Consider the following 13,454-nt stretch of genomic DNA (forward strand, 5'->3'; position numbering starts at 1 on the left):
GCAATTTGGCTTAGTTGAAAGAGCATGGGCCTGGGAGTAAGGGGACCTGGGTTCTAATCCTGACTCTGCCACTTGTCTGCTGCATGACCTTGGGGAATTCATTCAACTTCTCTGTGCCTCAGTTTCCTCATCTGTAAAATGGGGATTCAATACTGTTCTCCCTCCTACTTAGATTGGGGCAGAGATTATGTCCGACCTGATTATCTTCTATCTTCCCCAGAGTTTAGAACAGTTCTTGACACATAGTAAGGACTTCATGCCTATGACAATTATTATTATTAACTGTATTCTAGCTGGAGGTGAAAGGGATCATTGTCATTGTTATTCATTTATTTTACTTGTACTTATTTGTTTATTTTACTCGTACATATCTATTCTATTTATTTTATTTTGTTAGTATGTTTGGTTTTGTTCTCTGTCTCCCCCTTTTAGACTGTGAGCCCACTGTTGGGTAGGGACTGTCTCTATATGTTGCCAATTTGCACTTCCCAAGCACTTAGTACAGTGCTCTGCACACAGTAAGCGCTCAATAAATACGATTGATGATGATGATGATGATTGAGCCCAGATATGATTCCTCTTTCCTCTGAATCTCCCTTTCCTGCAGACACGTCACTTGACCTCTCTGAGTCTCAGTCTGCCCATCTGTAATAATATTCCTTCCTTGTCTCACTGGAATTCTGACTGCAAAAGGTGAACCAGACAGAGTTGATGAATCATCTGGCACTCTTTTGTTGGCGGGTGGGGGTGTGCATTAGGGTGATATTTCATGAATGGAAACACTAGAAACTGGAACACTGTGATCTCTGAAACTATTGTTAGTCACTCAGCATGACTGAGGGTTTTTCCTTTTTAAAGCTTTGACCAAATTTTAGCAATTACAGATATATTTTTTAGAATCCTAGTGCCAGTCTGACAAATAGTAACCAGTGGAAACAGGACAACTAATGAGAAAGAGAATAGACTAGAGAAGAGAATAAAACCTCCAATCAAGTAAACATCAGCTCACCAAACCATTTCTAAAACCACCAAATCTCTTCAATGGTAGCCAATATAAGCAAATGAGAAATTTGGATCCTCCTCCCCAATCAATCAGTGGTATTTATTGAGCGCTTACTACACACAGAGCACTGTACTAAGTGCTTGGGAGAGTACTCCTGACAAGGAACGTCTACTGATGCCCTACCCTGTCCCTGGGAACACAGCAATGTACTAGGCACTGGAAGGGCATATCACAGAAGGCCCTCAAATAATACAGCCTTATTGCTGTGGTCTGGTTCATCTTGATGACCAAGCCCCATTTTGTGGTGAAGTGTAGACACCCCCTAACAGCTAGATTTAGTCTGAGCAACAGAAAGTAATCTTTTTCCCTGAAGTGGCTTTACAATTTCTGAAGAGATTAGCAGACATCAAAGTAATGAGAAAGGTACAAACCTTAGTGCTGTTGCCAAACCACCAAAAGTAGGTGAGAGTTCCCAGCTGACTGGGCCACACCACTGCAGTCACATTGACTTCCTTATTCCGAATGGCCACAAATGGAACGCTGAGATGGACGTGTTCCAGAGGACCTGCAGATTCACAAAACAGCAAAGCCCCTAGTTTTCATAGGGTTTGGGGAATGAAGTCAGTCTTCACTCAGGGTCTCCCCACCACCACCACCATGATGGATTCGCAAGTGGCAATGATGTTTCAGTCTTCATACCAACTCATCAAAGGGGAAAAGGCAACTCAAAGCAAATCAATTCAAACTCTAGGGTACTTTCCTATCTCCTTAAAGGGGAAGTGATTTGAAAGCAAACATGCCTGCATTTATTCATTCATTCATTCAATCCTATTTATTGAGTGCTTACTCTGTGCAAAGCACTACATTCTGCAGAGGTCTAAATTTAACTGATATTTCTTATACAAATACACAACTCCCTGATATTTCAGGTCAAAGGAGCTGGGGGGTTTAGGGAATCTCCTACCCAGATTATCTGCATATGTGGACAGAACCCATGAGCCCCCTAGAACCATGGACTTTAAACAATCCTAGTCTTGCCTAATCACTAGACATACTCTATGCTCGTTGCATAATGCACCATGAATGCTTCATCAACCGAAGCACAGAGGTAGCTTGCTAGTCGCCCAGTCAATAAGAGAAGTCACAGCTCATTTGATTCATGTGATTTGATGGTTTTGAGATTTAGTTTATATATTGTCCACTGGGGTCTTTTCACTACCCTTATGGGTTAAATTTTGTTGCTTTATGATTGGCAAATGTACCCTGTCCACTGCAGTGCAGATAATGGTGCAATGGAGAAAACAGTCATGGTTGTTTAGTTATAATTAAAGTCCAACTTTCTTACAAAAAATGAAATTGTTTAGTACACGAGTAACCGACTTTGGTATTCAAAAAGCTGGTGCAGGCAGCGTGATGTTTTATATCAGCAAGTAATCAGAACATGCCTGAGCACCCCCACTGCAGAACAATTAAGACTTTTAATTCAATTCATCGCAAAAATAAAATGAGAAGAGCAGGCAGATGGAAAAATGCTAATGCTTTCATATTGCATTTGTTTCGATGGATTTTATTTAACCATCTGTGTGTTCTTCCATATCTCCCTCTTGTTTTTGCGCTGAATTTGAATCGAAATTCTTAAGTGGCTTGCTCCAGGGATGAGAGAGCTTTTCCTGGCTATTTGCTCTTTCAGGGTTTCATTTGCAGAGGCTGGTAGCCAGAGGGGCTGCCAGGCTCATTCCATTCCAGAACAAGAGCTCTGCAGTTGGGTAGCACATCTGGCCTTTCTAAACCTGGGCCTGATGCCTTCTGTGTTCATCCTGGAAGGCTGTGACCTCCTCTGTCTACTGAAGGAGGGAGTGAAATGCACTTTGGGATTCATGTCTTTTCAGCCTCCACCTTTCATTATTGGCCCTCACGGTCTGCCAGGACTTGGCCCCTGTCTGTCCAGGAGGATGTAATAAGACAGACTGGTCAGCTCATCCAAGTCAAAGATACCTCAGCCTGAATTAATAATTAGGGAGGAGGTGGTGGAAGGAGGATTTTTTTTCCCCCTCGGCATAGCCAGATGATTTAGACTGAAGAAGATTTCTAAAAAACAGGTATCCAGGAAGAGTGGTAGAAAAGTCACCCATCCTCAGCCTTGTTTTGCACAATATCCCAATTTCATGAAAAGGCATTCCTGACAGTAATCATTTTACAGAAAAACAGCCTGAAAAGAAAATTTTCCTATGAGAAGGGAGTCCAATAGTCTCCAAGCCGGAGACCGGTTATTGGGAATGAGGAAGAAGTTTTTTAGAGATGAAAATTTTTCAAGTTTTTGCAAAGACTCCATATCACAGAGAAATTCCTATGATAAAATGACATACTCCCTGAGAAATTGGTTATTATTGCCGGCCTACAACTACTTTAGTTAGCTAATGGTCCAAGGTGAGGCCAAGAGCAGTTAACGCTCTAATAACTGGCTGTTAAATGTAGCCATGATTGATTCTGAGGGAATTATGTGTGTGATAAAAGTTTCAAGGAACATTTCCTCTTCATTTGCGTAACTTGTAGTATAAACCCGTTCTTTTTGCTAGGCTTTTGCCACTTGGAAGCCTCTGTCAAGTTTCTCCATTGGAAAGGGCAATACCTCAGGGTGAAGGTTTATGAGGGTGATGAAAGAGTCCTGTGTTTGCCAAGAGGATCAGCAACAATAGGTGTTATGTACCTTACTAGGACTCTCTCGATTTTTTCTGCTGTAGATTAATGAGGATCACAGTGTTTATTTAACCTGATTGCCTTGGCTCCCCTTGGCAAAGAGACACTCCCCTTCAGGCTCTGGCCTCCCCCACATTGATGACCCCCTACTACATTCTGTAATTGAAGTGGAAACATACCTGGCACAGACTTGCTTCAATCCCAGAAGTGCTGGCCCACGGGGCAAAGTCGATGCTCTCTAGATACAGTAGCTAGTCCCTGGAAAATCCTGGGACCCCAGGATTTGAACCCCAGAATGTGACCTGGGATTTTGCAGGCCTGGTCTGGGTTCAGGCTAACTTTGTCGGGAAAAGGGATTGTTCCAAATCATGAGCATCTGATGAGATGGAGCCCAAGTCTGGCCATTTCTCAGTCAATCAATCAGTGGTATTTATTGAGAGGTTACTGTGGGTAGAAGTCTGTACTAAGAGCTTGGGAGCATACAATCGGTTCTGGGGGCCTTGCAGAAGCTGATCCCTTGAAACTTTCCAAGGAGCTGGAATGGTCCTAACCCTTCACATTTGTTTTCCCCTGAATCCTCACAATAACAGGCAGTGGACAGGTACCAGCTCTGTCATTTGGACTGCAGCTTGGCCTAGTGGAAAGATCATGGGTCTGGGAGTTGGAGGACCTGGGTTCTAATCTGGGCTTGCCATTTGCCTGCTGCAGAACCTTGGGTTAGTCACTTCACTTCTCTATGCCTCAGTTTCCTCATCTGTAAAATGGAGATTCAAAAGCTGTTCACCCTCCTATTTAAACCATGAGCCTCATGTGGGACAGGGACTGTATCCAACCTGCTGATCTTGTATCTATATCCACTGCTTGGTACAGTAATTGGTACATATAAGCACTTAAATACCACAGTTATTCCAATCATTACAGCCTGACAGAGGTGGGATTTGGAAGAGGCAGGATGAGAATCCACCACACTCGACTTCCAGCCCAAAACTCTTTCCACAGAACTTCAGGGGCAAGACGGTCCCTACAGACTTATATGGGACTACTCTCTCTCCGCAAAAAGCCTTGGCTACACAGTAGCAAGGCAATATGACAGAGTGAGTACCTTGCATCAACTGCTGTTCTTCTCAAGTTTTGCAATTCTTATCTTTCACCTTCCTTCTTGAGTTGGGTGCTGTCTTAAAACTGTTATGGAATACAGAGATAAGAATCCTACATATCCAGTAAGATCCTGATCACTTTCCTGAGTGCTGTTGATAGAATCATTGAAAATCCTACTAGAAGTTCCAGGTGAGTCCAAAGTCCTAAACCTATTAAATGTCAAGAAAAGCCTGGGTAGCCAGCTCATGGAATATAGCTTTTAAAAAATTCATACTTTGTTTTTAATTAAAAAGGGGGTCTCTTCAATCCTCATCCTTCTACTTCAGAGAATAATGGTTCTCTGATTTATAAAGTCTTCAATTGTAATTGTCGGGAAATGGGCTTTGGGCTATGCCACCAGATGGATTTTTGTGTCTTTAATTTTCACAAATCTCTTTCAGGTGAATAATACTTGTGCCTGGCATATATTTGTAGGTTTGTCTGCCATTATCAGACTTCTAAATCTTCTAGCCCTTGGCCATTTCCTCAAATCTCACCCCAAGGGATGAACAAACAGGAACAAAGTATAGTTAAGGCAGGGGGTAGAAGTTAAAACTAATACTGTACCTCTCTTAGGCTGGGCAGAGAGAGTAAATACATGGTTGAGGCCTTGTGTTGACCATGACAACAGTTCAGGGGGAAGGAGGGAAAGTGGCCATAAATGTTCTGCCCGCAACAAAAGTCCTAGTTACCCCTCTAAATTGTAAGCTCCTTGTAGGCAGGAAATTTGTCTATCAGCTCTGCTATATTTTATTCTCCCTAGCACTTAGTACAGTGCTGTGCACACAGTAAGCACTAAATAAATACAATTGATTGATAGTCCAAAGGAAAATCCACCCGAATGTAAGTAGGTGTGTGCATATAAACATGGGTGCTTAGTAACAGAGAGCTTGCCAGGGGAGGTGTGGGTGGGTGATACAGGGAATTTTTTGAGGTTGCAATTCAATAAAACTAAATCAACATCATGAATCTCCAAAAGAGAAGACATTGTCTTGGATTAAGATTTCAGATAATAATAATGATGGCCTTTGTTAATCACTTACTATGTGCCAAGCACTGTTCTAAAGTGCTGGGGTTGTCACAAGGTTATCAGGTTGTCCCACATGGGGCTCACAGATTTAGTGTTCTTCTCTGACTTTATGTAGCCTGGACAACAAGCTGGGAACAAGCTTTTGAAGAACAATGGAAGAGAGGAGCAGAGGGGCAGAGGTGAGAAGGGAAGAGGAAGTTGATGCTTTCATGTCTGAATTTGGCTTTTCTACAAGTACACAGAGGGACACAAAATCCCATGAAACTCGAAGGAAGCCGGTTCTTTTGGGAACAGGAGGCTCCTCCTCACAAAGAGACAATGATGCAGTTCCACCCGCACAGCCGGAAGCTGCAAACCCTGCAGGTGGCTTCTGCTCTCTGAAGCGGAAGGGAAATGCGATGAGCTAAAGCCAGGAGGGAAGGGTCAGTTCCTACTTACAAACCACATGCAGGAAGAGGACGGCGGTGTCGGAGCCCAGGTTGTTTTCGGCGTATGCTGTCACCTGAAAGATCCCAGCGTTCTTGTACACGTGTTTGATGCCCTCCTCGATCGGGCTGAAGTTAGCATAGGAAACAGCGATCCCATCTCCAAAGTCTAACTGAATGTTCGTCCTCTGAAGATCACCCTGGAACAGACAATTCTGGGCTGGGGCTCTTGCACATTCAGATTGAGGGTGAATTATTTTATGCTTCTTCCTGCTGCTCTGCTTCATCCTATTAGCATACCTGCATCTCCCTCTAGGTTACCAAAAGTGCACTTGACAATATCATAAAAAGCTCTGGCTCCTAATCAACTGAGCTTCCCATTAGGATTTATTATGCATCCATTCCCCCTTTGCCCATGAAACCAAAATTATAGAAGCAGGTGGGAGCCCGGACACTCTGGTAATGTTCTAGGGTGGTGAGGAAAGGGGGAAAGAGGAGTGGGACTAGCTAATCTATCAATGGCATTTAATTATTGAGCGCTCACAGTGAACAGAGCACTAAACTAACCACTTGGGAGAACATAAGTTTACAAGTTTACAGTCTAGATGGGGAATAAACAGAAAATCAGAGCAATCCAATTAGGCTGTAGTTCAACTTAGATGATCCAGAAACTGTCATTAAACCCCTTCTCTTGCCTTTCCCCCTACTTCTTTGATCTTTGACCTAGAGTGGAAAGAGTTCACTAAAGTGAAGAGAACTCACTTTTGCACTGATAAGCAACAGGAACTGGTCCTTTTACCCACTTTTTCTGTTCCTCCCCTTGACCAGAAGCTCCTCAGCTGTGTATGAAATATTGATAGATGCCCCCGGTCCCTCAACACAATGTCAATGATGCTCAAGTTTATGAATATAAATTAAAGTGGAAATGAACTGGAGGCATTTCAAAATGGATAAGATCACTGCTCTGCAGATCCATTCAGGAGACACTTTTTTATAGCTCTGGTCCCTGTAAACTATCAGATGGAAATATGCGACTGCCTTCCTGTGAATCCCCCAACTCTTTCAATTAAATTCGAGGGGTGGATGACAGGAGGCTCTGCCTGCATTAACTAAACTACCTTGCTATGCCCTTATCTATTGGTCTGATTCTAAAGGTTTCCAAAGCCCTGACTGTTGGTGGCCCTGGCCCAGAACCCAAGAGCGGAAAGAATCTGCATGAATATTTTGAGGGCTTGGTAAACTGAAAAGTGCAGCATTTATACTATACTTGCTTCTTTCCTGACAGATGAAGTGTCTTAACAGTGCATGGGAACTGGGATGTGGAATAACTACTAAACCTCCTCCCTCTTCCTAGCTTTCTTTAGCCTCTGGGGTTGCCCTTCAGTGTCCCACAGAAAACATCTAATTTCACTTCTGGGCCTGAGAGGAGTAGTAAGAAGCTGATGAAAAATAAAGAAAAGATGAATAAATAAATTTCAATGAACATTTCTCAAAATTGAAACAATTTTCTAGAGCTTTTTCTGTGCGTTTTTTTTTTTTTGTAGTAACCCAAAAGTGTTTACAAGGCTCATAAAATATAAAATGAGGCTGACTGAACCCTGGTTTAGCTGAGGCAGATCAGGATTTTGGTAAACTTTTTCTGGGCCATTTTAGAAAATGATATGGGTGCATCTGACTTGGGCAATTCTGGTTCAACTGGCCCTGATCCCTGATCCAACACTCAGTTGTTCTTACTTTAAAAGCCCGGGCTTCCAAATCTGTGAGTGACACGGACCACCTGTGCGGAGGTTGATGAAGTCATATACATAAGAGATCGTTACTGTATATTCAATTACCTATTCTGCTACTTCATCTAACATATTTAAACCCCTTCTTGTTACATCCTCCTAAGCACATCACCTGTAAATAATTCTTGTCTGTCTCTCCCTTTATATTATGAAGCTCTTGAGGGCAGAAAGTGTGTACAGTCCTCCACAACCAGTAGGTGCTCAGTAAAAACCACTGACTCATTGAGAGGGGGAAAGTTTCAAGAAAACACTCACCCAACCAAACCCCCAGTTTTCAGAGGAAAAAAGGAGTATTCTAATATGTCTAGGATTTTTGCATCATTTGAGGTAGGAGTAAAGCACATTGTACAAATCCTATGCTATTTTATGTACTCTATTTTCAATTTGTTTTGTTGTCAATATGATTGTTATTTACCATATAAATATACTAAGCTATACATCTATGATTGAGTACCCAATTCTGGGTGCTTTGGGTAGAAATACCATATCCAACCTCAGTTAAGGAACCAATCCACTGTGTATGACATCATCCCCATGAGAAAATTGCTTCTGACCTAAAACATTTTGACTTTACAGTTTGCAGGAAGTCTGGGGACTGCCTGCAGATCTCTCTGGAAGAGGAGGAGATGGATTGATTGTGTGACTTCTTAGCACTGAAAATGTGTTTCCCCTAACAAGAAACTGCGACTCGTTCTTACTAAAGGAGTCTGACCTTCACTAGGCTATCCTGGAAAAGTAAAGGGGAAGATGGCCAAGCACTGCTGAAAGTGAAGTGGGCCAGGTGACACCTGCTACTCAGATCCAGAAAAGAAAATGATCCGGGACCTGTTATGGAAAATTATGGAAATGGTTCAGCAGTGGTGGTGGTTCCTTTCTGCCAGTGGGGATTGGGCCCTGGGGCCAGAGAGGGACTGTGAGGCCAGCAGGTGGAACCTGAAAACAGGCTCTGAATAGAGGTGGAAAGTCAGGCTGGTCTGGTATTTTTATGGTACTTGTTAAGTGCTTTCTCTGTGCCAGGTACTGTACTAAATTCCAGAGAAGATAGAAACTAATCAGGTTAGACACAGTCCAGGTCCCATGTGCAGCTCATGAGGTAACTGAGGCATACAGAAGTTAAGTGTCTTCCCCAAGGTCACACAGCAGACAAGTGGCAGAGCTGGGAGTCAGAAGGACCTGGGTTCTAATCCCAGCTCTGCTACTTGTTTGCTGTGTAACCTCGGGCAAGTCACTTAACCTCTCTGTGCCTCAGTTACCTCATCTGTAAAATGGAGATTAAGAGTGTGAGCCCTGTGTGGGACAGGGACTGTGTCCAGCCCAATCTACTTGTATCCACCTCAGAGTTTAGTACAATGCCTGGCACATAGTAAGTGCATAATAAATACTACAATTATTATTATTAGGTCCTTCTGATTCCCAGGCCCATGCTCTATCCACCAGGCCTCACTGCTTCTCTCCTGTCACAGACCTGAGGGGAGTGAACACTGCTGAGGGAGGGGCCTGAAGGAGGTTCCCAGCTCAATCCAGTCCAGCATGGCCCAATCCGGCCAGCGCCACTCTCCATTCACCCAGAGATCCATTGCTTCTTCACGCTCCCTGCCCCAAACTTAGTCTCCAAAGGTGACAGAGGTGATGATGCCCCGCACCATAGCTCCTTCTTCCTTCCCTTCGGTCCTCCATCACTCCTACCCTCCCACTCCCACTGCTGCTGCCGGCAACTCTACTGAGGTGCTCCAGAGATGAGGGGGCAGAAGTTGGGTCACAGCAGGGGGAGTTGGCCCAGCCCCCTAGATCTTGGGATCTCAGCAGACCCATGCTCCTACAACACTGCAGAGAGAAATGTTCAAGGCATGGGGAACAGAGCGGGAGGATAATTGCTCTTCTTGGGGCGGGTTTCTGTTCCTGGATTGACAGGTAAACTGTCTGACGTCATGGATGGTCTGGTAAGAAAGATTTTCTAGCTTCATCACACCGCCCTGGACAGTGCTTTCTATCATAAAAAATAGTTCTAGAACTGTGTAGTCTTCTAGTTCTGAGCCTAACTGAAAAGTGGGTGTTGAGGGGAGGGGAAGCAGAAGGTGGCAGATCCTATAAAGTCTTAGTCCAGGAAATTGGAGCTGGGAACCTCAGATCAGCTATTTGGCTGCTACAGGATTAGGAGGGCTTTTAAAAAATCCTTTGCTTAGCTAGTCCTAGCTTAGAGGTGGTGACCCTCCTTTGCCCCACCTCCATGCTGACCGCCTCCCCCAGTCACAGAGGTGTTCACCTGCTGAGTTCACCACCCAGCAATCCTGTCCTATAGAACCCTCAGAATCCATGCCTCATCTTGGAGTGGATACCTCAGACCCAAAATAAATGAAAAGAAACCGTTTTCCTCCCACTACCATCTTCTTCTGCCTGTCTCACCGCCCAGACTGTGCCCCTTCCCTCTCCCTCACCATCCTCTTGTTTTGCTAACACACTCAATCTAATCCACAGGAATCCTCTTCCCTGCTCAATCGATCAGCAGTCCTCCTTTCCTCTTGCTTTTCTGCAAAGTGCAGAGATGCCCCGACTGTGCCGCGGAACTTACCTCCTCCATGAGGATGATGAACGTGGCGTTGTGACCCTGTTCGGCCACCAACCGCCCATCTGTGGTCACCACGTGCAGCCCCCGGGGAGCCTTCCCAGGGCATTGCTGGGCCTTTGCCGTGTATTTCTCCCTCAGCCCATCGGTGCAGTTGTTCGACACAATCCTCCGGTAGCTGGAGAGCAGTCACAGGGGAAGAGAAAGCCTGTCACAGCTGCGCCTGGAGCCCAGTGGCTCCAGCCTCCAGACAAGCAGTGTGGCTTAGTGGAAAGAGCACGGGCTTGGGAGTCAGAGGACATGGGTTCTAATCCCGCCTCCTCCACTTGTCTGCCGTGTGACCTGGGGAAATCTACTTAACTTCTCTGTGCCTCAGCTACCTCATCTGTAAAATGGGAATTAAGACTGTGAGCCCCACATGTGACAACCTGATTACCTTGTATCTACCCCAGTGCTTAGAACAGTGCTTGGCATATAGTAAGTGCTTAACAAATACCATAATTATTATTATTACTATTACTGCTCATCTCTGAGGAGGACTCCAAGAAAGTTTCAGTCTTCTTCATTCAGTCATATTTATTGAGAGCTTACTGTGTGCGGAGACCTGTACTAAGTGCTTGGGAGAGTATAATATAACAATAAACAGACACCTTACCCAGATGAACCGGAATCAGTTGCTAGCCCCAACTTGGGGAAAGCAACACTTTCCCTAGTTTTTACAATTCTACCTACTCAGGCTCGGCCCAAGAGGCCCAAGGCTCTGAACTGAAGGAAAAAAAAATATCTTCTTGCCTCCCACGGAACGTGAAAGAGACCATCTTAACTCAGATCCTTCACTGCAGACACTTTCTTTCTTCCCTGGGACCAGCCAACACAAATTACCTTATGAACCTGATTTAAGCCTCCGCTTAGGACTGAAACCAACACCACAAAATGGTCAACTTTGAGATGTTTTTCTCTCATCCTTACTTCAGGTTTTGTTCAATCAGGGTTTTCCGCATCTACCTACTTAACACCAAGGGTTAAAATTGAAGTTTAAATTATAAACCTTCACCCACTTTGCCATATAGAATGACCTAAAAGATCAGTACTGAACAGCCTGTTCTGTACATATGGCTCAGCAATGTCATTCAGCATTTTTTCCTAGAGCTCTGTTGGGCTCTTATTGGCCCAGGAACCCAGGCACTTAAAACTAGCTGCAAAGCTGTGGCATAACATTTCCATCCCAGGACACCGTCTTATTAGTTCATCCTTCGGAAAGACTTGGAATCTTCCTTAAATGTCTAGGATTGCATTGCACTGTCTCTATCCCAGTTCTTACTATAGTGCTTGGCACATAGTAGGCACTTAAATACCACAATTAGTATCATTATTTATATCCAGGCTGAATTGTCTTGAGTCAATTACCTCCAAATTCCAAATATTTTGAAATAAGATTTGGACTTCAACAAATGAGCTATTCCTGGTGAAATCATATTCCTAAGCCAGATAGACACTTAATTTCTCTGCTGATTTGCAACAATTCTATTTAACTTGCCAAAGCCTATCACCTGTGTGGGTATCTGTTATTTACGGTGTTTGTACATGGATGTATGTTGATCATCTGGATACTAACTTGTAAACTTACCAAGAAAGATAATAGCATGTCAGGGTAATTTATACTAGTTTCCCATTGTTGTCAAGTGCCTCTGAGGTCACTTATACATTACTTTCCTAACAAAATCCCTTTGGTCAACATCTGGGTTGCAAAAACAGCTGCAGCCATCCAGTTTATGAAACTATATTTCTCCTCAGCAGGTCCCTGTCTAAGGTTTTTGGGTTCAAGATTTTTTTATTCCCTTTAAGCCTATCCAACACTAGTATGTCTGCAGGCTCAGGTTTACAAGCAATGGAGACTAATCTTCCATCAGATGTGTGTCTTGCAGTTTCATCTGTCGTCTCAAACCTTCGATAGCAAAGAAATGGTCTTGATCTTCAACATACATCCTATCCTAAATCTGGATAGCCATATCATTTTCCCTTGAAGAATTCAAAGCATTTCACATACTCTGAATTCATATAAATTCCTTGGAGAGAAATAGTGGAAGATGGAATTAATCCCAAAGTTGGGAAAGCTGAAGATTATAGAGGTTAAGTAGCTTCTTCAAGGTCACAGGACCCTCAGTGATGGACTAGGACTAGAATCTAACTGGAGCCTAGGGAGACTTGGATTCTAGTTCAGTAGCCTCCCTGTGAACCTACACTGCCTCTCCACTGGCTCTCCCTCATTGAACATACTATTCTGCAGGTGCAGTAGAGGTAAGTGGGGTGAGAATGGAAATCACCAAGGAAACTGTTTCGCAGCTCTTGAGCACATCAATAATAAAGGACAGAAAAAACATAATTTGACAATTATGAAAAGCACCATGTCTGTATCCAATTCCATTTTCAATACTAAGATTGAACTTTTGGATTCTCATTTTCTAGTACAAGTGGCAAGAGGGTGAGATCCCAGGATCATCTTGTATCCAAGAGTGCACAATTTCTACTTGTCACTTGCACTTTGGGCCTTTACTCGGTGCCTGAGAACTGAAGCAACCATTCTATACAGTAAGATGGTCGGGCGGGAAATGCGACAACTCCCTCAAACATGACAGATCACAGCAATGGTGCCCAACATGGGAAATTTTGTAAAGCGACTAAAGCCACAGAAGCCAGGTTTCTGTTTAGAAAGCTCCTTGGACCTCTCCCTGTTCTAAAGACATCAAGGTGAACAGATTCCTATGACAGTCCAAATCATCATCAGATTTGTGAAAAGATGGAATCTAAATCT

At 43.7% G+C, this 13,454-nt stretch overlaps 1 protein-coding gene across 1 annotated transcript in view; it reads right to left on the reverse strand.

Annotated features, from left to right (window-relative positions):
• The window catches only part of SORCS3 (sortilin related VPS10 domain containing receptor 3), a 404,518-nt gene that overhangs the window by 22,492 nt on the left and 368,572 nt on the right, over positions 1 to 13,454 (reverse strand). Inside the window, exons 18-20 of the mRNA XM_038758619.1 lie at positions 10,649 to 10,820; positions 6,306 to 6,492; positions 1,435 to 1,568 (exon numbers count right to left, since the gene is read on the reverse strand). Coding sequence (XP_038614547.1) covers positions 1,435 to 1,568; positions 6,306 to 6,492; positions 10,649 to 10,820 — 493 coding nt within the window. The remainder of the gene's footprint in view (positions 1 to 1,434; positions 1,569 to 6,305; positions 6,493 to 10,648; positions 10,821 to 13,454) is intronic.

The sequence above is a fragment of the Tachyglossus aculeatus genome, chromosome 16 (assembly GCF_015852505.1).
Source record: "Tachyglossus aculeatus isolate mTacAcu1 chromosome 16, mTacAcu1.pri, whole genome shotgun sequence".
Taxonomy (NCBI): domain Eukaryota; kingdom Metazoa; phylum Chordata; class Mammalia; order Monotremata; family Tachyglossidae; genus Tachyglossus; species Tachyglossus aculeatus.